The sequence below is a fragment of the Thamnophis sirtalis genome, unplaced genomic scaffold (genome assembly GCF_051295495.1).
Source record: "Thamnophis sirtalis isolate CommonGarterSnake01/CBP01778 unplaced genomic scaffold, rThaSir2_p1.2 scaffold_7, whole genome shotgun sequence".
Lineage (NCBI taxonomy): Eukaryota > Metazoa > Chordata > Lepidosauria > Squamata > Natricidae > Thamnophis > Thamnophis sirtalis.
The window spans coordinates 94,097,361-94,123,877 of NW_028261387.1; the positions used below are offsets into that span (position 1 = coordinate 94,097,361).

General features: G+C 45.5%; 1 protein-coding gene across 1 annotated transcript in view; it reads right to left on the reverse strand.

Annotated features, from left to right (window-relative positions):
• LOC148044778 (signal-regulatory protein beta-2-like) overlaps positions 1–14,282 on the reverse strand; it is a 35,650-nt gene extending 21,368 nt beyond the window's left edge. Inside the window, exons 1-4 of the mRNA XM_087720876.1 lie at positions 14,135–14,282; positions 11,640–11,996; positions 6,642–6,746; positions 6,142–6,163 (exon numbers count right to left, since the gene is read on the reverse strand). Coding sequence (XP_087577002.1) covers positions 6,142–6,163; positions 6,642–6,746; positions 11,640–11,996; positions 14,135–14,207 — 557 coding nt within the window. The 5' untranslated portion in view covers positions 14,208–14,282. The remainder of the gene's footprint in view (positions 1–6,141; positions 6,164–6,641; positions 6,747–11,639; positions 11,997–14,134) is intronic.
• Between the last annotated feature and the right edge of the window lie 12,235 nt (positions 14,283–26,517).

The following is a 26,517-nucleotide window of genomic DNA, read 5'->3' on the forward strand; positions in this document are numbered from 1 at the left end:
CTATTCTCTTCTCTTCCTTATTTTTATTCTATTCTTTTATTCATTTATTTTATTTTATATTTTATTTTACTTTACTTTACAATATTCTATTCTATTCTATTCTATTCTATTCTACTCTATTGTATTAGTTCCTATTCTATTCCTATTCCTTATTTTTTTCCATTCTAATCTATTTGACTTTATTTTGTTTTGTTTTATTTTATATTTTTATATAGATATGTTAGATTTATATTATATCTTATATTTCTTACTTAGAGACCTCCGATCTCCCCCACAGAGGGATTCTGGGGTATTTCCAAATAATATATTAAAGCATAAAAAAGCAGTATATAAAATTCAAGCCACGTTTCCTCAATTATCGGACTGACTTGGCAACTGAGCTGTCTTTCTCCCGACTCCCTCGTCTCAAATTCTATTTATTGATCAAAAAATGTTAACAACAACAAAAACAACATGTTGAATATTTCAGCAACGGCTTGGTGACCTTGTGGATGAACTCGAAATCAATGTTTTCACACAATAAATGGCAGGAAAGGGGGAAAAAATAATCATAATAACAGTTCTGGGTTTCTTATTCTGTATCTTGGATTGGCTTAACGTTGTGAGAGGGAAATAAACTGAATGGTGTCGCCTGAATTCAGGATTATTATTTTTTTTTTTCAGAAAGCTTGCCGGGACCTTCATGAGGACTAGAAACGTGCTTTCGAAATTGAGAGGGGGCGAGGATTTTAATTCTGCACCTGCAGCCAAATGTGGGACGGGTGTAACAAAGTTTGCAGTTGCTATTTTGCACAAATTAAATGGGGACAATCTTGGGGCCTAGCAATGCTGGTGTAGTCAAAAAATTCAAAATGGAGAAAAATAATAATATTTCTTTTCTTTAAAACTAAGATATGTTAAGTATATTGATACGGAAGCATAAATACCATCAACATAGAATTGAGTTTGCTCAGAAGCTGAAATACACCAAGTGAATGAGAGGAAGAGTGGGAAACAGAGGAGAGAAGAAAGATGGGAAGAGAGGGATAGGAGAGAAGAGGGTAAGGGGGGAAGATGAGGGGGATAAGGAGGAGTGGAATGTAGAGAGAGGAGAAGGAGAAAGGAAGGTGAAGTAGAGTAGTATGGAAGCGGAAATACACCAATGAGAGGAAGAGTGGGAAACAGAAGAGAGAAGAAAGATGGGAAGAGAGGAATAGGAGAGAGGGGAAGAGGGGAAGATGAGGAGGATAAGGAGGAGTGGAATGAAGAGAGAGGAGAAGGAGAAAGGAAGGTGAAGTAGAGTAGTATGGAAGCGGAAATACACCAATGGGAGGAAGAGTGGGAAACAGAGGAGAGAAGAAAGATGGGAAGAGAGGGATAGGAGAGAGGGTAAGGGGGGAAGATGAGGAGGATAAGGAGGAGTGGAATGAAGAGAGAGGAGAAGGAGAAAGGAAGGTGAAGTAGAGTAGTATGGAAGCGGAAATACACCAATGAGAGGAAGAGTGGGAAACAGAAGAGAGAAGAAAGATGGGAAGAGAGGAATAGGAGAGAGGGGAAGAGGGGAAGATGAGGAGGATAAGGAGGAGTGGAATGAAGAGAGAGGAGAAGGAGAAAGGAAGGTGAAGTAGAGTAGTATGGAAGCGGAAATACACCAATGGGAGGAAGAGTGGGAAACAGAGGAGAGAAGAAAGATGGGAAGAGAGGGATAGGAGAGAGGGTAAGGGGGGGAAGATGAGGAGGATAAGGAGGAGTGGAATGAAGAGAGAGGAGAAGGAGAAAGGAAGTAGAGTAGAAAAGGATGATGGAGGGAAGAAAGGAGGTAGGAGAGAGGTAGAAGAAAGAGGTGTATGGAGAGCAGAAGAGCTAATAATGGGTTTTTATCTTTCTGGGTGTTGATGACAAGAGGAACTGATGTAATTACTACTTAATACAATAGGATATTGGCTATGTAATAGTATACATGTGATTTATATGTTTTGAAAATGGAAAATAAAGTAAACTAAAGTACAAAATGAATGTTGGAAAATAACAGTGAAGCTTTTGCAAAATAAAATTTCTACTTGCAAAAAACAAAATTCAAAATGGCAGCAATCACGGTTTCGTCAAAGCTTCGACCATTTTTTTATGGGTACATTATTTGACGGACCCTCACATGTTGTTAAGGAAGACACATACAGGGAGTCCTCGACTTACAACCGTTTGTTTAGTGACCGAAGTTAGAACAGCCCTGAAAAATGTGACTCATGGCTGTTTCCCACACTTAACGACCGTTGCCGCAATCCCATTGTCCCACGACCAAAATTCAGACGCTTGGCAACTGACTTCGTATTTATGGACGGTTGCAGCGTCCCTGGGGTCATGTGATCCCCTTTGGCGACTTCCTGACAAGCAAAGTCAATGGGGAAGCCAGATTCACTTAACAACCGCGTGACTCACTTAACAACCGTAGCAAGAAAGGTTGAAAAAAAACGGGGCAAAATTCACTTAACAAATGCCTCGCTTGGCAATGGAAATTTGAGGTTCAGTTGCGGCTGTATTTTGTCACGGGTTCTCTGGGCGTGGCTTGCTGGGCGTGGCTTGCTGGGCGTGGCTTGGTGTGGGGTTATGTGACTGGGTGGGCGTGGCCAACTTTTTTTAATTTTTAAAGCATTTTTTATTGCTTATTCGTCTGAACTGGTAGTAAAAAAATGCTTTAAGAAGTGAAACAAAAAAGGCTTAGCTGTGCTATGTAATAGTGGGAACCTTTCCCCCCCCCACTTTTACAATATTTTTTACTACGGGTTCGGGCGAATAGATAGCAAAAAATGCTTTAAGAAAAAAATAAAGACTCAGCTGTGCCCTTCATGCCCACTTTTTAAAGCATTTTTTCCTACTACTGGTTCGGGCAAACAGGCAGGAAAAAAAATACTTTAAATAGGTGGGGGCGGAGGGGGGAGCTGAGCTGCATGATCCTCGCAAGTTATTTTTGTTACTACCAGTTTGCAGAACCAACGACAATTATCCCTACCGGTTCGTACCAACCGGCGTGAACCGGTAGCATTTCACCCCCTGAATAAACTGCTAAATAATAAATAATGTTAATTTAAAAAATATGGAACCATAAAAAAGAGAAAAACAACCCGTTGGAGCAGTGTTTCTCAACCTTGGCAACTTGAAGATGTCTGGATTTCAAGTCCCAGAATTCCCCAGCCAGCATTCGCTGGCTGGGGAATTCTGGGACTTGAAGTCCAGACATCTTCAAGTTGCCAAGGTTGAGAAACACCGCATTGGAGGGAAAATCTTTGGATTGGAGGAGGTCTATTTTTCTCTTTGGTTTTGAGAGCAAAAAGGCAAAACATTTCTCTGACATTTGAGTGGCAGTTTCTCCCCCCACCCCCCACCCCGAATCTCCTCTGGGGAAAAAATATATATAATAACGGAGGTGGATGACGTCTTTCTGCTATTTAGGTCTATGATACGCTTAATGGGCCTATCTCGCCTTTGCCTAGAGAGAAACACGGAATGTTGTTCCTTGTCATTCTGAGCTCTGCAGCACCGTTGAAATGGCAAAGACTTCTGGGTCTCCAGGCAGTTTACCCCGTGGCATCCTTAGGGGGGGTTGGAGACAGCTTGGAAGTGAGCAGGTAGACCTGATCGCAATCGTTAGCGTCAAGAAAAAGACAAAGGAAGAGGGAAGGGGAAGGGAGAGGGGATGGGAGGATGGATGGAAGGAAGGAAGGAAGGAAGGAAAGAGAGGGAAAAGAGGAGGGAGGGAGGGAGAGGGGAATAGGGAGGGAGAGGGGGAAGGGGAGGGCAAGGAGACTGGGGGTGAGTGAAAAAGATAGGGGGAGAGGGAGGGAAGGAAAGAGAAAGAAAGGGAGATGGAGAGAGAGAGAGACAGAAAGGGAAGAGGGAGGAAAAGGAAGGAATGAGGGAATTGATGGATGGATAGATAATAAATAGGTAGGTAGGTAGGTAGGTAGGTAGGTAGATAGATAGATAGATAGATAGATAGATAGATAGATAGATAGATAGATAGATAGATAGATAGATAGATCTACTGTAGCTAGAGAGATGGATTGATGGATGTGTGTTTGGGTGGGGGAGAGAGATGGAGAAAGAGAGAGAGAGAATAAGATGATAAATAGATAGATAGATAGATAGATAGATAGATAGATAGATAGATAGATAGATAGATAGATAGATAGATAGATAGATAGATAGATAGATAGAAGCGTGGATGGATGGATAGATGGACAGATAGATATAGAGAGATGGATGGATAGATAGATATAGCTAGAGAGATGGATAGATGGATGAGTGGGTGGATTGATGGATGTGTGCTTGGGTGGGGGAGAGAGATGGAGAAAGAGAGAGAGAATGATGATGATAGAGATAGATAGATAGATAGATAGATAGATAGATAGATGGATGGATGGATGGATGGATGGATGGATGGATGGATGGATGGATGGATGGATGGATGGATGGACGGATGGTGGGTGGATGAATGGATGGATGGATAGAGATGGATAGAGAGATAAAGAGTGATGATAATTGATAGATGATAGATAGATGATAGACAGACAGACAGATAGACAGATATTGATAGAAAGATAATAGAGGATAGATAGATAGATAGATAGATAGATAGATAGATAGATAGATAGATAGATAGATAGATAGAGATGTACGTGTGTTTGGATGAGGGGGGGGAGAGAGACAGAGAGAAAGAGAAAGAGAGATAAAAACAGACAGACAGAGAGCTGCAGACAGGGTGGAATCAAATTAGCACCATTTCCAGACTCAGCAGGCTCATTCGCAGCTTTTAATCCCCGCGCCCTCCCCCTCAATTAAAACCAGATTAGAGATCTGGAATCCATCTGTCTTCCCTTTAATGCTGTTCTCAGGGGCTGCTCTTTGAATGCGATGGGCAGGACGGGCCCTGCAGGAGATGAAGCTTTTCATTCCCCCCACCCCCTCCCCCGCCTAGCATGCTGTCTCCTTGATGGAGGTTGCCATGAACCACCACCACCCCACCTCACCCCCCCCCCGGAAGGGAAGGGAAGGGACGGGAATGGAGAAAGTAGCCGGGCCCAAAGTGCCAGCTGGAAGCCACTCCATCCGGCTCCATCCGGCTCCAAGCTTCGTGTGGCAATCAAATCCCTGAAAAACCCCAGTAGGTTTTGAAAAGCCACAGAAAAAGAGCCAGAGAACGAGAACTGGCTTCGTAGAATAATTGGGTCACAAGGGACCCCTGAGGTCTTCTAGTCCAACCCCCTGCTGGACTGGTTGTAAGAGAAGGAAAATGAATCCTGTAGTCGGCTTAGGGATTGTCAGCGAAATGAGGCAGAGAGCCAAGTGAGATATGGGTAGTCCTCGAGTTATGGCCACAATGGAGCCCAATTTTCTGTATCTATCTATCTATCTATCTATCTATCTATCTATCTATCTATCTATCTATCTATCTATCTATCTATCATCTATCTATCCACACACAAACACACACATACTAGTCTCCCTTTATTTATTTATCAGCACAAATGCAACATCTATCTATCTATCTATCTATCTATCTATCTATCTATCTATCTATCTATCTATCTATCTATCTATCTATCTATCTACAGTATATAAATATGTGTGTGTGTGTGTGTGTGTGTGTGTCTGTGTGTGTGTGTCTGTGTGTCTGTGTGTCTGTGTGTGTCTGTATGTGTGTGTGTGTGTGTGTGTGTGTGTTCCAGCAGAACTCTGGAATGCCTTGAGCAATTTCAACCAAATTTGGTACACAAATGACCTACTCTCTGGAAACAAATCTTGTGGGGGTAATACCCCTTGGGGTATGTGTTCTGTTATGATACAGCATGTTGTGCTGTAAAACGGATTCTACTGTACTGCCGTAACATGGCTTCTACTGTGCAGCGCAGTGGAGCTGCCATGGTAACGGCTTCACAGTACTCCCTCTGGTAAAGGGGAAAATCCAATATTAGAAATTACATGTTGTTCTGGACATTTCCCCCCCTATAAATAAACACCCAGGCAATGCCGGGTTATCAGCTAGTAATAAAATAAAATTAGAATGTTTCGCTTAATGGCTTCTTTGTTTGGCAATGTAAATTCTGTTCCTGCTTATGGCCATAAGTCGAGGGCTAGCTAACAAAAAGATATCGAATTTCTACAGACCTTGTCTGGTTGTTCCTTAGACCTGGACACAGGAGAAAAACAGAATTAGCAAACCTTTGCAAAAATTCATGGTTGTAAATCATAATCGATTTCTTTCCCCACATTATCTGAATTTGAAGGTCAAGATTTTTACATCAACAGAGTTAATAAAGCTCTAGTCAAACTTGTGGAGTTGAGTTGATTGAACTGGCCTACCTTGAAGGGCTGGCATCCGCCTTGAAAGCCTGACCGTGTTTTCCCTCCCCTCCCTTTTACACCTGAGTAAGGCAGCCATCTTTCTAGCCCGCTATGTCTGTTGACTATTGTGGGGTTTTTTTCCAAACGTGGCTCCTTTAAGAGAGTGTGGACTTCAGCTCCCAGAATGCTCGCTGGTTGGGGAATTCTGGGAGTTGAAGTCCACCCCTCTTAAAGTGCCGGCGTTTGAGAAGCACCATCCTGATTTTACCTCCAAATTGTTCATCCTCTGATTGGTAACAAAAGACAGGCCCAATTTCGCTCACCTTCTTTCCTCTTTAGGTAGATATAAAGCACCACGCAGAGCAAACACACCAGGATGAAGCCAGAAACTCCGATAGCGATTGGGATGATTAATTTCTCTCTGTAAGCTAAAGAGAAACCTCTAATTGTCATGCTGAAAAGGACAAAAACCACAATCACAGTTTTATTCCCAGGTATTAAACTGAACATCCTTTGCAGAAAAAACTAACTTCGTTTGTACTTAAAGCGGTTTACAGAGTCAGCATATCGCCCCCAAAAATTCCGGGTCCTCATTTCACCCACCTCGGAAGGATGGAAGGCTGAGTCAACCTTGAGCCGGTGAGATTTGAACTGCCGAACTGCAGATAGCAGTCAGCTGAAGTGGCCTGCAGTACTGCACTCTAACCACTGCGCCACCTCGGCTCACATATATGTCAAAACGTCCCTGGAAAATTCTAAGAGGAGTGAAAATGTCAAGAAAGGATTGTTTACATATTTTTCTGCAAAGTAGGAGCAGAAACTCCACTTAACAGCCACCGTTGAGCCAAAATTTGTGTTGCTCAGCGAAACGTTTGTTAAGTGAATTTTGCCTCATTTTCCTGCCACAGTTGTTAAGTGAATCACTGCCGCTGTTAACTTAGCAACATGGTTGTTAAGTGAATCTTCCTTCCCTATTGTCTCGTCGGAAGGTCGCAAAAGAGGATCACAGCAACGGTCACAAATATGAGTCAGTGAGCAAGCTTTTAAATTTGGAGCCCCATGAACCCGAGGACGCGGCAATGGTCATAAGTGTGAAGAACGGTCATCAGTCACCTTGTTCAGTGCTGTTGTAACTTCCAACGGCCACTAAATGAACTGTTGTAACTCGAGGACTGCCTGTACAGAATAGATCAACGGGTAAGAAAATATAGATCAGAAATAAATCAGTTGCTCTCCCTTCTACAGGTAGTCCTTCACTTATAGCCATTCGTCGCCTCCTAGCAATTTGCCTCCTTGCAGGAAACGGGGAAACTGGGCCTTGAGGAGGTGGCGATAGGCTGTGGCAATCCCTGCAGCCTGAAACAGCTGATCATCGGGAGGCCGGTGCTGAAACTGAAACTGAAACTGAAACTTGCTGTTCGCTGCAAGAAGGCAAATTGCTGGGAAGCAGAGGCAGATTTTTCTTCTTCTTCTAATCAAGCTAGACTGAAACAGGCTGTTTGCTGTTTGCTGCAAGGAGGTAAGTCAATAACTAAAAATGCCTGCAGAATGTTCAAATTATTAGACTTATTTTTTTAAAGACTGTTTGTTTGTTGATTGGATTTATTCATATTGGTATTTTTTTCCAGACCCGCAGTAAAGCATTTCTTAAAATATGACTTTTAAACTTCTTATCCAGTTTTTTGTTGAATAACAAATAAGCATGCCAACCATATACCAGATCGTATCCCTCGATATTCAGTATTCTATCATTAGTTAAATGAGTCCAATCACTAATTACAGATAGCGCCACTGCATCGTAATATAATTTTAGGTTAGGTAATTTCAAGCCTCCTCTCTCCCGTACATCTCGCATTATTTTCATCTTTACCCTCGGCTTCTTTCCTGCCCATACAAATTTGTTGACACCCTTCTGCCATTCTAAAAGATTCGTGTCTTTTTAAAGTATAGGTAACATTTGGAAGAGAAATAAAAAGTTTGGTAAAATGTTCATTTTCACTGCTGCTATCCTACCCAGCAAAGATAACTGTAATTTCACCCATTTTTTCATCTCTATCTGTATACTATGCCAAAGTGGTTCATAATTATGCTTATATAATTTCCCGTTTGAGGTTAAAATATTAACTCCAAGATATTTGACTTTTTTGACCACCTCACATCCTAGCGTCCCTCCTAGTTCTTCCTTTTGTTTAGTATTCATATTTATAGCTAATATTTTGGTTTTCCCTAAATTTATTTTAAAACCAGATACTTGACCATATTGATTAATCGTATTCATTGATTCCTGCGGTTGTTCCAATATTATGACCAAATCGTCCGCAAAAGCGCGCACTCTGTATTCTTGCTGCCTAATCTTGATCCCTTTTAGACCATCCAATATTGGATTTATATTTTATTTTTCTCCCAAAGGACTCAGGGCGGCGTACAACACTTGAAAAAAACACACCATATTACAAAAGTTAAAAAAGAAATTAGAGCACCCCAAAACAAACCCAATTAATATTAACAATAACATTTTAAAAATTAGATTAAAATTAACAATTAAGTCAATTATTTATTTTATTTTATGGTTTTATGGTTTTATTATTTATAGGCCGCCCTTTTCCCTGAGGGGACTCAGGGCGGCTTACAATATATAGGGAGGGGAGTACAAGACAGTAAGACATAAAACAATATATAAGTAAAAATAGTACACAACATTCATCATTCGGGTGGGGACGGATTACGATCTTTATCCCCAGGCCTGACGGGATAGCCAGGTCTTGAGGGCTGTACGGAAGGTCTGGAGGGTGGTGAGGGTGCGAATCTCCACGGGGAGATCATTCCAAAGGGTCGGAGCTGCTACTGAGAAGGCTCTCCTCCGCGTAGTTGCCAGTCGACACTGACTGGCGGATGGAACTCGGAGGAGGCCTAATCTGTGCGATCTAGTAGGTCGCAAGGAGGTAATTGGCAGGAGGCGGTCTCTCAAGTACGCAGATCCACTACCATGAAGGGCTTTGTTCAGGGCAGGCCGGCTTGCTGGAAAAGCCAACTTTTTAGGGCGCGTCGGAAGGACCGGAGGTCGGAGATTATGCGAAGCTCCGGGGGGCAGCTGATTCCAGAGGGAAGGCACTCCCACAGAGAAGACTGCTTTATTATTGTTCCAGACAACAAAATGAAGAAGATTTTTAAAAGTAAACGCTTGATCTGAAGAGGCCCAGTGCTATTGTATCTTTTTTTAAATAGCAGAGAATAACATATACTTCCAGAAAGCCACATCAATTTTAACAGTCTCTGTACAAGTATACTCTGAAATGTAACGCCCGTGACACGACAAAACCGCGCTCGTCAAAATCGCGGTGATAAAATCGCGGCGCTAAAGCCGCGACGTCATCACCGCGCGTCATCACCGCCGCGACAAGAGCGGGGCAACAGAAGGGTGCTTTAAAACGGCGCCGCGGCAGAAAGCCGACTTCAATTAAGGTAAGCATTAGGATTAGGTTTAGGGGTTTGTTTTAGGGTTAGGTTTAGGGTTAGGTTTAGGTTTAGGGTTAGGGTTAGGGTTAGGGTTAGGGTTAGGGTTAGGTTTAGGGTTAGGTTTAGCGTTAGGGTTAGGTTTAGGGTTAGGTTTAGGTTTAGGTTTAGGTTTAGGTTTAGGGTTAGGCTTAGGCTTAGGCTTAGGCTTAGGCTTAGGTTGAGGGTTAGGTTTAGGGTTAGGGTTAGGGTACTGAGTGCTTGGGAATGCACGAATTTGCCCTCCGCGATTATGTTATCACGGTAGGGTCGCGTTTTTCCTTAGCGCTTAGAACGGCGCAAATTAGTCTTCGCGCTTATGTCTCCGCGGATAAGGGCTTCGCGGATTTGTGGTGGAACCTGTAACGCCACAAACAGTGTATATTGTCTGTGCTGTTTTCTGTTTGCTGCAAGGAGGCAAATTGCTGGGAGGCAGAGGCAAATAGTTTCCCCCTTGTTTTCCTTCCCAAAAGCTAGCTGCCTCTTATACTTTGGAGCGTCTTATATTCCGAAAAATACAGTATGTCTCAAAGTTGCTGAAACCTCAGAGTCATACTGTAGAAGGCTGCAATATGGGGGTCAAACAGATGACTGTATCTCCACAAGCATTGCATTGGCAAACGTAACACTTTACCAATGTTCATTGGGGCGTGTGTGTGCATGGTCACACCAAATTTCATCTAAATCCGTGATGGTCTGAAATCAGACCAGTTGACACATGGAACGACCCAATGATTTGCCTAACAAAGAGAAGGACGAGATGTGACATGATAGCTGTCACCCAATATTTGAAGGGCTGCCCCAAAGAAGAGGGAGTCAAGCTGTTCTCCAAGGCACCCAAGGGCAGGACAAGAAGCAATGGGTGGAAACTAGCCAAGGAGAGAAGCAATCCAGAATTAAGGAGAAATTTCCTGACAGTGAGAACAATTAATCAGTGGAACAGAAGTTGCCTCCAGAAGTTGTGAATGCTCCAACAGTGGATGGTTTTTAAGGAGAGACTGTGTAGGAAGTTATCACTCAGCCCTCTCCCAGAAAAATGAAATATCCTAAGAAATATTGAAAAGGCAGAATATTTCTCTGGATGTGAAAGGAAAGAAACATGTTTTAAAAGACAGAACAGCTGCCTGTAGCTTCCTGCCCATCCCCACTTTGTCAATGGGCCATTAAGAAGGCCAAGCCAGTCCACTTTACATAATAAAGAGTTCTCCCCTTCAGCTCCAGGGGGATGGGATTAAGGCATGATAATATTGGCCCTTTACTCAACTGACCACATGGCATCTGAGAACTCATCCATACCTGGATTCAAAACACAGCCCAGAGAGTTGCCCCTGTATGACCCCATGGGAGTCTGACAACCAATCAGAATACATTTCTTACACAGGAACAGGAAACAGAGAGGTGGGACTGAACAGGTTATAAAAAGCCTAGCAAGCCCCTCCCTCGGCCCTTCTCTTCTTCTCCACCAACATTGAAGCATGTGGTCACCTTTTCTGTTCAGGGCTCAAGCCATGTGGTCCTGTCCACCAATAAACCATCTTTCCAAGCAGCCTCCATGTCTCCAGTGTCTTTTCCCCCACTTGGAGCCGAACCCAGAAGGACATTTCTTTCATCAACTGGACAGCTAGAAGGCCTCCTACAAGGGCAGGGATTGGACTAGAAGACCTCCAAGGTCCCTTCCAACTCTGTTATTCTATTATTCTGTTTCTGGAGGCTTCAAGGGACTTGGGATAATTCACGTCCAAATCTGGGACCAGGAATGGCTTAGCACTAACACACAGGTCCCCAGAACCAGAAGCCAAGTAAACAAACTTCACACACAGCTTGTTCACACTCACCTTCTACAACTACCAGAGTCCCCGGTCCTTGAAGCCAATCGTGAGATTTCCCAATCACTCTCATCTCCTTCACACAGTAATAAGTCCCCGCGTCTTCCAGAGTAACATTGCTGATGGAGATGGTGAAATCCGTGTTGGAACCTGGAGAATTCCTTGTTACTCTTTTGTCTTTATCATCAGGCTGGATATCTGCGTAGATGAGCTTCCGCACACTTTTTTCTCCCAAGTACCATTTCACAGGACCAGGTTTGAGGTTGGGAGCCACTTGGCACTCCAGGTGGAGAACTTCTCCTATTACGAGCGAAACAGACCCCTGGGGCTGCAAGAGCCCTGAATTCTGGGCGTTAATACCTGAAAAAGAGGATCCAGATTGTAGTTAAACCATAGAACCCTAGGGCTGGAAGGGATCCTGGAGGTCTTGTAGTCCAACCCCTAGAGAATCAGTCAACCCCCTCTTCTCTGGGTCAGCCCCTCCCGTACTGGAAGACAGTTATCAAGTCCCCTCTAATTCTTCCCTGCAATAGGATTGACATCCCTCCCTCCTCGATGTTTATCATACAATTTAGCCCAGTGTGGGATTCAATTTTTTTTTTACTACTGGTTCTGTGGCCGTGAATTGGTGGGTGTGGCTTGGTGGGCGTGGCAGGGGAAGGATCCTGCAAAATCCCCATTTCCTCCCAATCAGCTGGGACTCGGGAGGCAGGGAATAGATGGGGGCGTGGCCAGCCAGAGGTAGTATTTACCAGTTCTCCGAGCTACTCAAAATTCCCGCTACTGATCAGAACCTGCTGAATACCACTTCAGATTTAGCCTCCAGGATCAGGATCAGAAGAGGGCTGGAAGGGACCTTGGAGGTCTTCTAGACCAGCCCCCTGCTCAAGCAGGAGATCCCATACCATTTCAGACAACTGATTGTCCAGTCTCTTCCTAAAAACCTCCAGTGACAACGCACCCACAACTTCTGGTGGCAAGCAGTTCCACTGGTCAATTGTCCTCACTATTAGGAAGTGTCTCCTTAACTCCTTAACTTGCTTCTCTCCTTGAAGCTCAATGGAACTTCACAGCACAGTTCTGAGTCAATGAATGAAGCGCTGGGAGGCACCAGTTGGGAGAACCCCAAATCAGTGGGGTATTTCAGGGTCAAACGGCTTGGAAAGAAGGCTGGTGGGGCACCAGAGGATTGATGATCCTCAGTGCCACATAGAACATAGAATAATGAAGTTAGAAGGGACCTTGGAGGTCTTCTAGTCCAACCCCCTGCTTGAGCAGGAACCCAATACAATGCATCCTTGTCTCCTCCTTCAAATGACCTCCTAATTGGGGGGGTGTCACTTAATGCCCACATGGACAAGCGCAGGAGTTCCTTTCCAAATACTCCGAAGCGGTGGGCTGATTCCCGAGAGTCCTCCACGAGAAACACAGAATTAATGGCTGCGATTTGATTTAAATTCCTGCCATCTAGTGGCTTCATCTGAGAGGGACAAGGTTGGTGCGAAGCAGCGTTACTTCCTGGAGCAGTCTGGACTCTGGAGGGCGGAGCCATCTCCTCCACGGTGAGACCACAACTTGAGACCACAAGAGGCTCCATCTCAGCGGGAAGAGAGTTGAGCTGGGCTCCTTGACTCCTCCAACCTCTTGAAGCACCCCTCAAAAGGGACCATAGGAGACCACAGGCCGGAGAACGGAGATAGGGAGGCCCATAACTAACTTCCCCGGGTCACACTTTCACACCAAGCTAGTAGTAACCAATAGAAAATATCTAACACCCTTTCAGGGGTCCTTCCTCTGCTCCCAAGACAGCCCAACATGGAAAGTGAGATTGTTATTCTGATTAGGATACGGAGGGATTCCGATGAACGATGAGAGATTTCTGTGAATTGCCACTCCTCCCCCCACAAAGAGAAGGAAAGGAAAAAAAGAATGAGCATGGAGAACCACATTGTGGTTTGGGAGGAGATGAACTCTTTAGCCTCAACTTCCCTCCCATCAGGCTCAGCAATAGCTGCCCATAAAGATGATGAGGAAACTGGAGGCTAAAACATATGAGGAACGGTTGCAGGAACTGGGCATGGCTGGTCTAGGGAAGAGAAGGACCAGGGGAGACAGGAGAGCAGTCTTCCAATATTTGAGGGGCTCCCACAATGAAGAGGGGCTCAAGCTATCCTCCAAAGCCCCTGAAGGCAAGATAAGAAACAATGGAAGGAAACTAATCAAGGAGAGAAGCAACCTGAAATCAAGGAGAAACTTTCTAAGAGTGAGGACAATTACTCAGTGGAATGACTTGCCTTCAGAAACTGTGAATGCTCCAACATTGGAGGTTTTTGAGAAGAGGCTGGAGAACCATTGGTCTGGAATGGTATAATTCTCCTTCTCGAGCAGGGGGTTGGACTAGAAGACCTCTGAGATTCCTTCCGCTGCCATTATTCTGTTATTCTTTCGTTCACTATCTCAGTTGCTTCTGTCTAAAGTCTTTCAGCCAGATCACTTACCTCCGTTACTTGTTGAAGACAGGCTGGAAAGGACAATGAAAAACAGACCCGAAAAGCGGACACCAGAAGCCATTGGGGAAGCTGGTTCCGTTCAACAGGTGACAACTTTCGTTTCTCCTTGATGGTGGCCTGAGCCGCTGTGGATTGTCACACAATCGGTTGCTTCTGCGTAGTGTCTGGCTGCAGATTTGTCAATTTCCCAAAAGGGAAGTCACAACAGGAAACAGATATGACATGAAGACATTAACCCCAAGCAGGGTTTTTCAAAGACTCAAGAGGGAAAGAGGGGGGGAGAGGGAGGGGGAGAAAGAGAGAGAGAGATTAGAGAGAGAGAGAGAGAGAGAGAGAGAGAGAGAGATGAGAGAGAGATGAGATGGGGAGGGAGAAAGAGAGGAGAGAGAGAGAGAGAAGAGAGAGGAGAAGGAGAGAGAGGAGAGAGAGGAGAGAGAGGGGGGAGATGGGGAGAGAGAAAGAGAGAGAGAGAAAAGAGGGAGATTAGAGAGAGAGAAAGAGAGAAAGAGAGAAAGAGAGATGAGAGAGAGAAAAGAGGGAGATTAGAGAGAGAAAGAGAGAGAGAGGAGGAGAGAGAGGAGATGGGAAGAAAGAGAGAGAGGAGAGAGAGAGAGAGAAAAGAGGGAGATTAGAGAGAGAGAAAGTGAGAGAGAGAGAGAAGAGGGAGGGGAGAGAGAGATGAGATGGGGAGAGAGAAAGAGAGAGAGAGAAAAGAAGGAGATTAGAGAGAGAGAGAAAGAGCGAAGAGAGAGAGGAGAGAGAGATGAGATGGGGAGAGAGAAAGAGAGAGAGGAGAGAGAGAAAGGAGGAGATTAGAGAGAAGAGAGAGAGAGAGGAGAGAGAGAGGAGATGGGAAGAAAGAGAGAGAGGAGAGAGAGAGAGAGAAAAGAGGGAGATTAGAGAGAGAGAAAGTGAGAGAGAGGGAGAAGAGGGAGGGGTGAGAGAGAGGAGATGGGGAGAGAGAAAGAGAGAGAGAAAAGAAGGAGATTAGAGAGAGAGAGAAAGAGCGAAGAGAGAGAGGAGAGAGAGAGGAGATGGGGAGAGAGAAAGAGAGAGAGGAGAGAGAGAGAAAGGAGGGAGATTAGAGAGAAGAGAGAGAGAGAGAGAGAGGAGAGAGAGAGGAGAGAGGAGAGAGAGAGAAAAGAGGGAGATTAGAGAGAAGAGAAAGAGAGAGAGAGAAGAGAGAGAGGAGAGAGGAGAGAGATGAGATGGGGGAGAGAGAAAGAGAGACATGAGAGAGAGAGAAAAGAGGGAGATGAGAGAGAGAGAGAGAGAGAGAGAGAGAGAGAGGAAGAGGAAGAGAATCTCAGCGTCTTAGTCAACCACCACTGAAGTTATGATCCAGCCATGTGCTGCAGCTGCCTAACAAACCAATGCAGCCCCAGGTTGCATCAACAGAGGGATGACATCAAGGCCATCTGAAGGGTTACTTAGTTTTAGAGTCTACTGGTGAGACCACGCTTCGAATTCTGCGTCCAGTTCTGATCACCACAACACACAAAAGAAGAAGTTGAGACTCTGGAAAAAGTGCAGAGAAGAGCAACTGATGAGGGGGCTGGATGTTAAAACGTACAATGAACGGTTTCAGGAATTGGGTAGGTCCAGGAGTTTAATGGTAGGGACCCAGTGGCTCAGTGGCTAAGATGCTGAGCTTGTCGATCAGAAAGATCATATATTCTGCAGTTCGAATCCCTAGCGCCGCGTAACGGAGTGAGCTCCCGTGACTTGTCCCAGCTTCTGCCAACCTAGCAGTTCAAAAGCACATAAAAAACGCAAGTAGGAAAATAGGAACCACCTTTGGTGGGAAGGGAACAGTGTTCCGTGCGCCTTCAGCATTGAGTCCTGCCGGCCACATGACCACGGAGATGTCTTCGGACAGCGCTGGCTCTTTGGCTTTGAAACGGAGATGAGCACCGCCCCCTAGAGTTGGGAATGACCAGCATATATGTATGAGGGGAACCTTTAACTTTGCCTTTTAGTAGTTTAATGAAAAGAAGGTCTAGGGCAGACATGAGAGAAGTCTTCCAATATCTCAGGGGCTGCCCCTAATAAGAGAGGGTGAAGCTATTCTCGAAAGCCCCAGAAGGCAGGACGAGAAGCAATGAGTGGAAACTAATTTATATCTTTCAGAGATCCCTGGAGCACCGTGGAACTACCAGAGGACTGGAAAAGAGCTGATGTGGTTCCCATCTTCAAAAAAGGGGAAAAAACAGATCCAGGAAACTACAGACCTATCAGCCTGACCTCAATACCAGGAAAGATTCTGGAAAAGATAATCAAGCAAACGAATTAGCGAACACCTAGAAGCAAACAAAGTAATAGCCAAAAGCCAACATGGGTTTGTCAAAAACAGATCATGCCAGACTAATCTTATTGCATTCTTTGATAATGTGACAAAATTAGTGGACCAGAGGAATGCCGTCGATATAGTTTACTTGGACTTCAGTAAGGCATTTTAGCAATTAGCAATTAGACATATATACCGCTTCATAGGGCTTTCAGCCCTCTCTAAGCGGTTTACAGAGTCAGCATATCGCCCCCACAGTCTGGGTCCTCATTTTACCCACCTCGGAAGGATTGAAGGCTGAGTCAACCTTGAGCCGGTGAGATTTGAACCGCTGAACTGCAGATAACAGTCAGCTGAAGTAGCCTGCAGTACTGCACCCTAACCATTGCGCCACCTCGGCTCTTATATGGTCTACCTTATTTGATAAGGTAGACCATAACCTACTACTACTAGATAAAGTAGAAGAATGTGGGTTGGACAGCATCACCAACAGATGGATTCGTAACTGGCTGACCAACCACACTCAACGTGTCGTCCTCAATGGAACTGCATCTACATGGAGGAAAATATGCAGTGGGGGACCCCAAGGCTCTGTTTTGGGCCCAGGATTCTTCAACATCTTCATCAATGATTTGGATGAGGGAATAAATGGGAAACTCATCAAATTTGCAGATGACACCAAGCTGGCAGGAATAGTCAACACTCCAAAAACTAGACTAAAGATACAGAAGGATCTTGACAAACTTGAACATTGGGCACTATCTAATAAAATGAAATTTAATGATGAAAAGAGGAAGGTTCTATATTTAGGCAACAAAAACAAAATGTACAGGTACAGTATAGGTGGCACCTTGCTCAGTAGTAGTAACTGTGAGAGGGATCTTGGAGTCCAAGTGGACAAACCATTTAAATAGGAGCCAGCCGTGTGCAGCAGCTGCCAAAAAAGCCAACACAGTTCTAGGCTGCATCAACAGAGGGACAGAATCAAGATCATGTGAAGTCTTAATGCCACTTTATAAGGCCTTGGTAAGGCCACACTGGGAATACAGCATTCAGTTTTGGTCGCCACGATGTAGAAAAGATGTGGAGACTCTAGAAAGAGTGCAGGGAAGAGCAACGAAGATGATTAGGAGACTGGAGACTAAAACATATGAAGAACGGTTGCAGGAACTGGGTAGGTCTAGTTTAATGAAAAGAAGGACTAGGGGAGACATGATAGCAGTCTTCCAATATCTCCGGGGTTGCCACAAAGAAGAGGGAGTCAAACTATTCTCCAAGGCACCTGAGGGCAGAACAAGAAGCAATGGGTGGAAACTAATCAAGAAGAGAAGCAACTTAGAACGGAGGAGAAATTTCCTGACAGTGAGAACAATTAATCAGTGGAACAGAAGTTGCCTCCAGAAGTTGTGAATGCCCCAACACTGGAAGCCTTTAAGAAGATGCTCGATAGCCATTTGTCTGGAACAGTATAGGGTTTCCTGCCTAGGCAGGGGGTTGGACTAGAAGACCTCCAAGGTCCCTTCCAACTCTGCTATTGTATTATATTGCAATCAAGGAGAGAAGCAATCAGGAGAAATTTCCTGACAGTGAGAACAATAAATCAGGGGAACAACTTGCCTTCAGAAGTTTTTGGTCCTCCATCTCTGGGGGGTTTCCAAAAGGGATTGGACAGCCCTTCAACCAGGATGGTCTAAGCTCTCTTGTCTTGATCAGGGGTTGGACTAGAAGACTTCATAGTTTCCTTCCAGTCCTCGGATTCCTTGTTTTAATTGTACCCAGAAGCAGATTGGCCCCCAACGCAACTCACCTAAGAATGGTATTATATATGCCATCCTATGGACCTCCAAAATTACTATCAGAGTTGGAAGGGACCTCGTAGGTCATCTAGTCCTGCCCTGCTGCATTCTGGATCAATTGTAGCTTCCAAAACCCCTTCAAGGGTAACCTCATGTAGAACGCATAGCAGTAATCCAAAGGAGAGATAACCAGGGCCCCGAGTAAACGAGTGCAGGGCCGCGTGATTCGGAAAAGGGCTAGAAAAAGAAATGCAATTCCTTAGAAATGTTAAACTTAAATAGAAATACGAGTCTGTATTTAGAAAGGGGAAATGGGAGTTCCTCTTTTGTTTCTTCTGTGGAAGGAAATGTCGCAGACGGAGCAAGAGATGGAGTAGCTGCAGGAGAAGGGAAGGCAAGAGCTGGGGGGGTGGGGTTAAGTATGTCATCAGCTTAGAGTCATAATCTTGCTGTAATTCAGCAAGATTCACCCCTGTAATTCAGGGGTGTCGGAGCTGGCAGCAGAGTTGGACAGTGAAGAGGTTGGGGAGAAAAATGGGCCAGTCCTGGAGTCTGGGGAAGTCTCAGATGAGGGCTCTGCGCCGGAGGCAGAGAGGGGGCCAGAGCCGTATGCTCTGTGAGCTTCTGCAGGAAGCAATTTTGTTCGTTCTGGTCGGTTCAAGCTTGGTGAAGTTCTGTTGGACTCTATGCTAAGTTTGGCTTTGCAAAACTAATTGGCAATTAGGACTCTGGCAGCTGCCTCCAGAGTCAGACATCAGGGAGGCAAGGAACAGCAGGGGCCTGTTCCCAGTGTGCGCATGTGCAGAGCTGCCAGAAGGCAAGAACCATTAAGAAAAGAGGGTCGACTCGGGAGTAAGGGCTTGGAGATGATTGGCCCCTCCCATGAGACATAAAAGAGGAGCAAACAGGATGTGAGCTTCTGCAGGAAGCAATTTTGTTCGTTCTGGTCGGTTCAAGCTTGGTGAAGTTCTGTTGGACTCTATGCTAAGTTTGGCCTTGCAGAACTAATTGGCAATTAGGACTCTGGCAGCGTTTCAAGGGAGATAAAGGTGGGCGTATATCAACATTCCCCTGAAGAACTGTGGCCACTCGAGCAGACATCTGTCGGAATCTTTTTTTTTTTTTTAAACTTTTTTATTTTTCTTTTAAAAAAACAAACACAAATATGTCATCATTTGTCAATCATTAAGACATTGAAGTACAATTTTTTTTTGTTGTGTGTACCCCTTCCTCCCTCCACCCCCCCATCCCCCCTCCTCCTTCCCCCCCCGACTTCCCAGAACCCGTACACGGTATGGATTTTTAACTAACACAGTCTAAAATCTATTGAGAAAAAAGAAATAAAGAAATTAATGACATTCTAGATTGAACTTAGCTTCTTCTTACTGAACTAACTTTTAACAGTTTAAATCATTTCTGATCTTAAGCATAGGCTAACTGGAATTTCTTAGTCCCGTATTTATTTTGTATATAGTCAATCCATTTTTTCCAGTCTCGTTTATATCTCTCATTTGAATGATCTTTGAGATATGCCGATATTTTAGCCATTTCAGCTAAGTTTGTTACTTTCAATGTCCATTCTTGGATTGTAGGCAAGTCTTCCTTCTTCCAATATTGCGCCACCAACAGTCTTGCTGCAGTTATCAGGTGCAGAATCAAATTGGTCTCTACCACTGTAAAATCAGTACATATACCTAGTAAAAATAACTGAGGAATAAACTTTATCCTTCTTTTAAAAACATTTTGCATGACCCACCATATTTTATCCAAAATGCCTTAACCTTTTGGCAGGTCCACCATATATGATAATATGTAGCATCGAGAGAACCACACCTCCAACATTTAGGCTGTACATTCGGATACATAGAAGCCAACTTTTTAGGATCTAAATGCCATCTATAGAACATCTTGTAAAAATTTTCTCTCAGATTTTGAGCTTGTGTAAATTTCACATTTCTTACCCAAATTCTTTCCCATGTATCCAACATTATTGGTTCCTCAATATTTTGAGCCCATTTTATCATACAATCTTTTAACTAATTCTGTTTCCGAATCCATCTGTATTAATACATTATATATCCTCTTTATATGCATTAAGCTTTGATCTCTTATTTGTTTAAACAGATTATCCTCAACTTGAATAAAGCCAATTTTTTGATCTATTTTCCACCTAGCCTGTAATTGCCCATACTGGAACCATGTTTGAACTACCTTCTCCTCTTTTAATACCTCTAAAGATTTTAATTGTAATACCCCCCTTTCCGAGGTAAGAAGCTGTCTGTAAGTAAATCTGTCCTGTTTTTGTGCTGTATTCATATTTTCAATTGCATGTCTAGGAATTGCCCACATGGGTATCTTGTCATTTAATTTATATTGGTATTTCTTCCAAACCCGCAATAAAGCATTTCTTAAAATATGACTTTTAAAGTTCTTATCCAATTTTTTGTTGAATAACAGGTAGGCATGCCAACCAAATGCCAGATCGTGTCCCTCAATGTTCAATATTCTATCATTGGTTAAATGAATCCAATCACTAATTACAGATAATGCCACTGCATCATAATATAGTTTTAAATTAGGTAGTTTCAATCCTCCTCTCTCGCGTACATCTTGCATTATTTTCATCTTTACATCTGTCGGAAACATCTGTTAAATGTTTAACAGATGTTTAACAGGGTAAACATCTGTCGGAATCTTCACGGGCTGTTTGGGGAAGCCTTGCGGGCTGTGAATGACCACAATTCACAGCCGTATAAATAAAATAAAGTTTTTGGGACTAAGATTGTGATTTTAGCTTTCTCAGGAAGCGTAGGCCAGAACAGGTGTCAAACTCAACTTCATTCAAGGTGCCAAGGTGGCGCAGTGGTTAGAGTGCTGTACTGCAGGCCACTTCAGCTGACTGTTATCTGCAGTTCGGCGGTTCAAATCTCACCGGCTCAGGGTTGACTCTCAGCCTTCCATCCTTCCGAGGTGGGTAAAATGAGGACCCAGACTGGGTGTGGGGGGCGATATGCTGACTCTGTAAACCGCTTAGAGAGGGCTGAAAGCCCTATGAAGTGGTATATAAGTCTAACTGCTATTGCTATTGCTATTCATGGCCGCATCAAAGCTGTGGTTGACCTCTGATGGGCTGGGTGGGCGGCCGTGGCTGGCTGGGTGGGTGTGGCCAGCCAGGTGGGCGTTGCCAAGCAGGTGGGCATGGCCAGCTTGACACCACTCCCCAAACTGCTGTTTCCTCTTCGCATTAGGTCGACTGGGCTGAAGTCACGCTGGCCTGATCTTCCCTCCTTGCACTGGGTAGCCCAGGACGGCCCGCGGGCCAGATCCAACCCCATTGGGGGGGGGCGCATCCAGCCCACGGGCTTTGAGTTTGATGCCGCTGCTGTAAGCGATCCAAGCCCAACCCTTCTTGAATTACCTTGACCCTTCTTCTCTGATGCCAGTTCTGCACTGAACTTTAGTTGATTAGATGGTTGTGCATGGGCTTGAGCAAGGGTCTCCATACAGAGAGTCCTCGGCTTACAACAGTTCATTTAGCGACCGTCCAAAGTTACAACAGCACCGAAGAAAGGGACTTATGGCCGTTTTTCACAGTTGCAAGCTCTGCAGCATCTCCATGATCATTTCATCAAAATTCAGGTGCTTGACAACTAGCACTAATGCCAATTTGCTCATGTGCGTGCAAACAGTTCCACAGATTAATTGTTCTAACTGTCAGGAAATTTCTCCTTAGTTCAAGGTTGCTTCTCTCCTTGATTAGTTTCCACCCATTGCTTCTTGTCCTGCCCTCAGGTGCCTTGGAGAATAGCTTGACTCCCTCTTCTTTGTGGCAACCCCTGAGATATTGGAAGGCTGCTATCATGTCTCCCCTAGTCCTTCTTTTCATTCAACTAGACTTATCCAGTTCCTGCAACCGTTCTTCATATGTTTTAGCCTCCAGTCCCCTAATCCTCTTTGTGGCTCTTCTCTGCACTTTCTAAAATTTATACAATACAATACAATTGTATTGTAGGATGTGCTGAAAGTAGGGATACTCATTTCCATTCCAACGTTCCTTGTATGTTTTAGCCTCCAGCCCCCTAATCATTTTCGTTGCTTTTTCTCTGTACACTTTGCAAGTTGCCAGCACTTTTGCAGTGAAGTCTGGATGTAATAAAATATCCCTTTCCAAAACGCTCTCTCTCTCTCTCTCTCTCTCTCTCTCTCTTCTCTCTCTTCTCTCCTCTCTCTCTCTTTTTGGCAGAAGCCAACTCTATGTTACCATTTGATTTTTTTTAATCAATTTCATATATACATTCACAATTATATGATCTCATAAATGTTATTAATAATATGTATTTATAACAATTTTTCCCTACTGTTGACAATATACTTGAAGATTGCTTTTTTATCATCCCATAGATCCATCTTATCTTACAAGGGTCCTACTTCTTCTTCCCTCCCTCCCTCTTTCCTTCCCTCGTTTCTTCTCTCCTACTCCCCTTCCTTCCCTCCCTCCTTCCCCTTCCCTCCTTCTCTCCTTCCCTCCTTCCTTCCCTCCTTTCTTCTCTCCTTCTCTCCTTCCTTCCCTCCTCCTTCCCTCCTTTCTTCCCTCCTTCCTTCCCTCCTTTCTTCTCTCCTTCTCTCCTTCCTTCCCTCCTTCCTTCCCTCCTTTCTTCCCTCCTTCCTTCCCTCCTTTCTTCTCTCCTTCCTTCCCTCCTTCCTTCCCTCCTTTCTTCTCTCCTTCCTTCCCTCCTTTCTTCTCTCCTTCCTTCCCTCCTTCCTTCCTTTCTTCTCTCCTTCCTTCCCTCCTTTCTTCTCTCCTTCTCTCCTTCCTTCCTCCTTCCTTCCCTCCTTGCTTCCCTCCCTCCTTCCCTCCCTCCTTCCTACCCCCCTCTCTTTTTTGGGTGGGGGGGACTGTCCCTAAACTGCCCACTTCCCTCTGTCTTCCAGAATTTTGGCGTGCCTGGGATCCATGCTTGTCTCCTGGGTTTTTTGGACACAAATTTTTTTTCATCCTGTGTCGCTCCGACATTGTTACTCAGATCCAACCAATGGGGAAGCAGATGCTTCTCCTCTTTAGATCCATGGAAACACAGCCGCGTGGAAGGATAGGAGACGCCACGCAGCAAGGGCCCTGCATTGCGGCTTTAAGAAAGATTTATTTTCTTTTAAATAGTAAAGGGAAGTTTGGCCGTTCTGTGTGTGGGGAGGGAGGGAGGGAGGGAGGAGGCCTTTGCAGACTGCCCAGGTGGCTCCCCAACAGCCAAGTCAATGGGGGGAAGCTTAAGGGCAGAGATGTTTCGTTACCCAACTAGGTAACATCATCCGTGCTGAGAGGGATTGGGGTTTGGTGGGTCACCCAACTGATGCTGTGACCGAGTTGGGTAATGATGAAAGGTCTGCAAAAAAAAAAAAAGGCTGTTAGAGACCACCAGGGATCCCACAGTCCTCCTCCCCTCCTCCTCCTCTTCCTCCCCTGCCCCTTCTCTTAACTCTCCTCTTCCTCCTACTCCTCTTCCTTCTCCTTCTCCTCTTCCTCCTCCTGCTTTCTTCCTTCCCTCCCTCCCTCTCCTTCCTCCTCCTCCTCCCCTCCCTCCCTCTCCTCCTCTTCCTCTTCCTCCTCCTCTCCCTCTCCCCCTCCTTTCTTCCTCCCTTCTCTTCCCTCTCCTCCTCCTCCCCTCCCCTCCCTCTACCTCCCCTCCCCTCCTCTTAAACTCTCCTCTTCCTCCTACTCCTCTTCCTTCTCCTTCTCCTTCTCCTCTTCTTCCTCCTCCCCTCCTTCTTTCTCTTCTTCCTCCTCCTCTTCCTCCCTCTGCTTTTTCCTTCCCTCCCTCCCTCTCCTTCCTCCTCCTCCTCTCCCTCCCCTCCCTCTCCTACTCTTCCTCTTCCTCCTCCTCTCCCTCTCCCCCTCCTTTTCTTCCTCCTCTTCTCTTCCCTCCTCTTCCTCCCCCTCCCCTCCCTCTTCCTCCCCTCCTCTTAAACTCTCCTCTTCCTCCTTCTCCTCTTCTTCCTCCTCCCCTCCTTCTTTCTCTTCTTCCTCCTCTTCCTCCACCCCCTCCCCCTCTTCTTCCTCCTGCTTTCCTCCTTCTCCCTCCCTCTCCTTCTCCTCCTCTCCCGCCCTTCTTCTCCTCCTCTTCCTCCTCCTCTCTCTCTCCCCCTCCTTTTCTTCCTCCTCTTCTCTTCCCTCTCCTCTTCCTCCTCCCTCCCCTCCCTCTTCCTCCCCTCCCCTCCTCTTAAACTCTCCCCTTCCTCCTTCTCCTCCTCTTCTTCCTCCTCCCCTCCTTCTTTCTCTTCTTCCCCCTCTTCCTCCTCCCCTCCCCCTCTTCTTCCTCCTGCTTTCCTCCTTCTCCCTCCCTCTCCTTCCTCCTCCTCTCCCGCCCCTTCTTCTCCTCCTCTTCCTCCTCCTCTCTCTCTCCCCCTCCTTTTCTTCCTCCTCTTCTCTTCCCTCTCCTCTTCCTCCTCCCCTCCCCTCCCTCTTCCTCCCCTCCCCTCCTCTTAAACTCTCCCCTTCCTCCTTCTCCTCCTCTTCTTCCTCCTCCCCTCCTTCTTTCTCTTCTTCCCCCTCTTCCTCCTCCCCTCCCCTCTTCTTCCTCCTGCTTTCCTCCTCCCTCTCTCTCCTTCCTCCTCCTCTCCCTCCCCTTCCTCTCCTCCTCCTCCTCTCCCTCTCCCCCCTTTTCTTCCTCCTCCTCTCTTCCCTCTCCTCCTCCTCCTCCCCTCCCTCTCCTCTTCTCCCTCCTCTCCTCCTCCTCCCTCCCCTCCCTCCCCTCCTCTCCCTCCTCTCCCTCCTCCTCCTCTTTAGCTTCCTCCTCCTCTTTCTCTTCCTTCCCTCCCCCTCCTCTTAAACTCCCTTCTTCCTCCTCCTCCTCCTCCTCCTCTCCCTCTCACCCTCCTTTTCTTCCTCCTCCTCTCCCTCTCCTCCTCCTCTCTTCCCTCTCCTCCTCCTCCCTCCCCTCCCTCTCCTCTCTCCCTCCTCTTTTTCTTCCTCCTCCTCCTCTCCCTCTCCTCCTCCTCCTGCCTCCTCTCCGAAAAAACCCCACTCCCTTCTAGCGCCAATAAAGTTACTTACCGGAGTAATGAAATGTCTGCCCAGCTCAAAAAAACCACTCCGGAGCCCACATAACGTGTTCATTTCCCCGAATCTCTCGGGACTTTTCTCCAGCACCATTTCTGCAAAGCAGGCCTCGCAACAAGCTGGAATCCGCTGCTCCGTTTCCAGCCGAGAACCACAATTTACGATTTTAAGTAATCCTTTCGGGTTTTAGCCAAGAAGCAGGAGGAGAATCGTGCTCTGGTTTTCAGAACATCTGCAGAGAACCAAACTTCAAAGAAGCAAAGAACGTACCAGCCAGCTGTTGGCTGCGGGTGCGAACGTTCAATCAGGGTCTACGTGCTTGAGTATAGAATACAGATGGTCCTCGACTTACGACCATTTTGGAGCCCAAAATTTCCATCCCACGGTTGTTCAGTGAGCTTTCCACCCCCCTGCCTTATTTTACGACCTTTCTTGCCACAGTCCTAAGTGAAACATTGCGGTTATTAAGTGAATCCAGTTTCCCCATGGAAGGTCGCAAAAGAGGATGATGTGACCCAGGCAACCGTCGTAACCATGAACCGGTTGCTAATTTTGATCGCGTGACCGCGAGGATTGCTGCGACGGTCGTAAGTGTGAGACGCGGCCATGAGTCGCTTTTTTTTCAGTGACGTCGTAACTTTGAACGGTCACTCGAGGACTGGTTGTACGTTGAGGACTAGAAACGCCTTTTTTTTTTGAATCGCGGGTTTTATTAAAAGGCATAAGCTTTTCTAAGCTGCAGCTCACTTCATCCAAAGCTCTTTTTATTAAAAGACTTCCGCCGTTTAATAAAACGTATATGTCAGAAAAAGTGCCAGCAAATTCCTTCTAATATTTAGGAATCAGCTGGCTAAAGACGGGTGAAAATGCAATAGGCTGCACCCCGTGGTTGTATGAGGAACCACCAACTAACAGAATAACAGAATCATAGAATCAAAGAGTTGGAAGGGACCTTGGAGGTCTTCTAGTCCAACCCCCTGCTCAAGCGGGAGACTCTACACCATTTCAGACAAATGGGAGTCCAATCTCTTCTTAATAACAACCAGTGATGGAGCATTCCCCATTTCTGGAGACAAATCCTTCCACTGGTTAATTGTTCTGTCAATAAATTTCCCCTGGGTTCTAAGTTGCTTCTCTCCTCGTTTAGTTCCCACCCATTGCTTCTTGTCCTGCCCTCGGGTGCTTTGGGGAATAGGCTGACTCCCTCTCCTTTGGGGCAGCCCCTGAGATATCA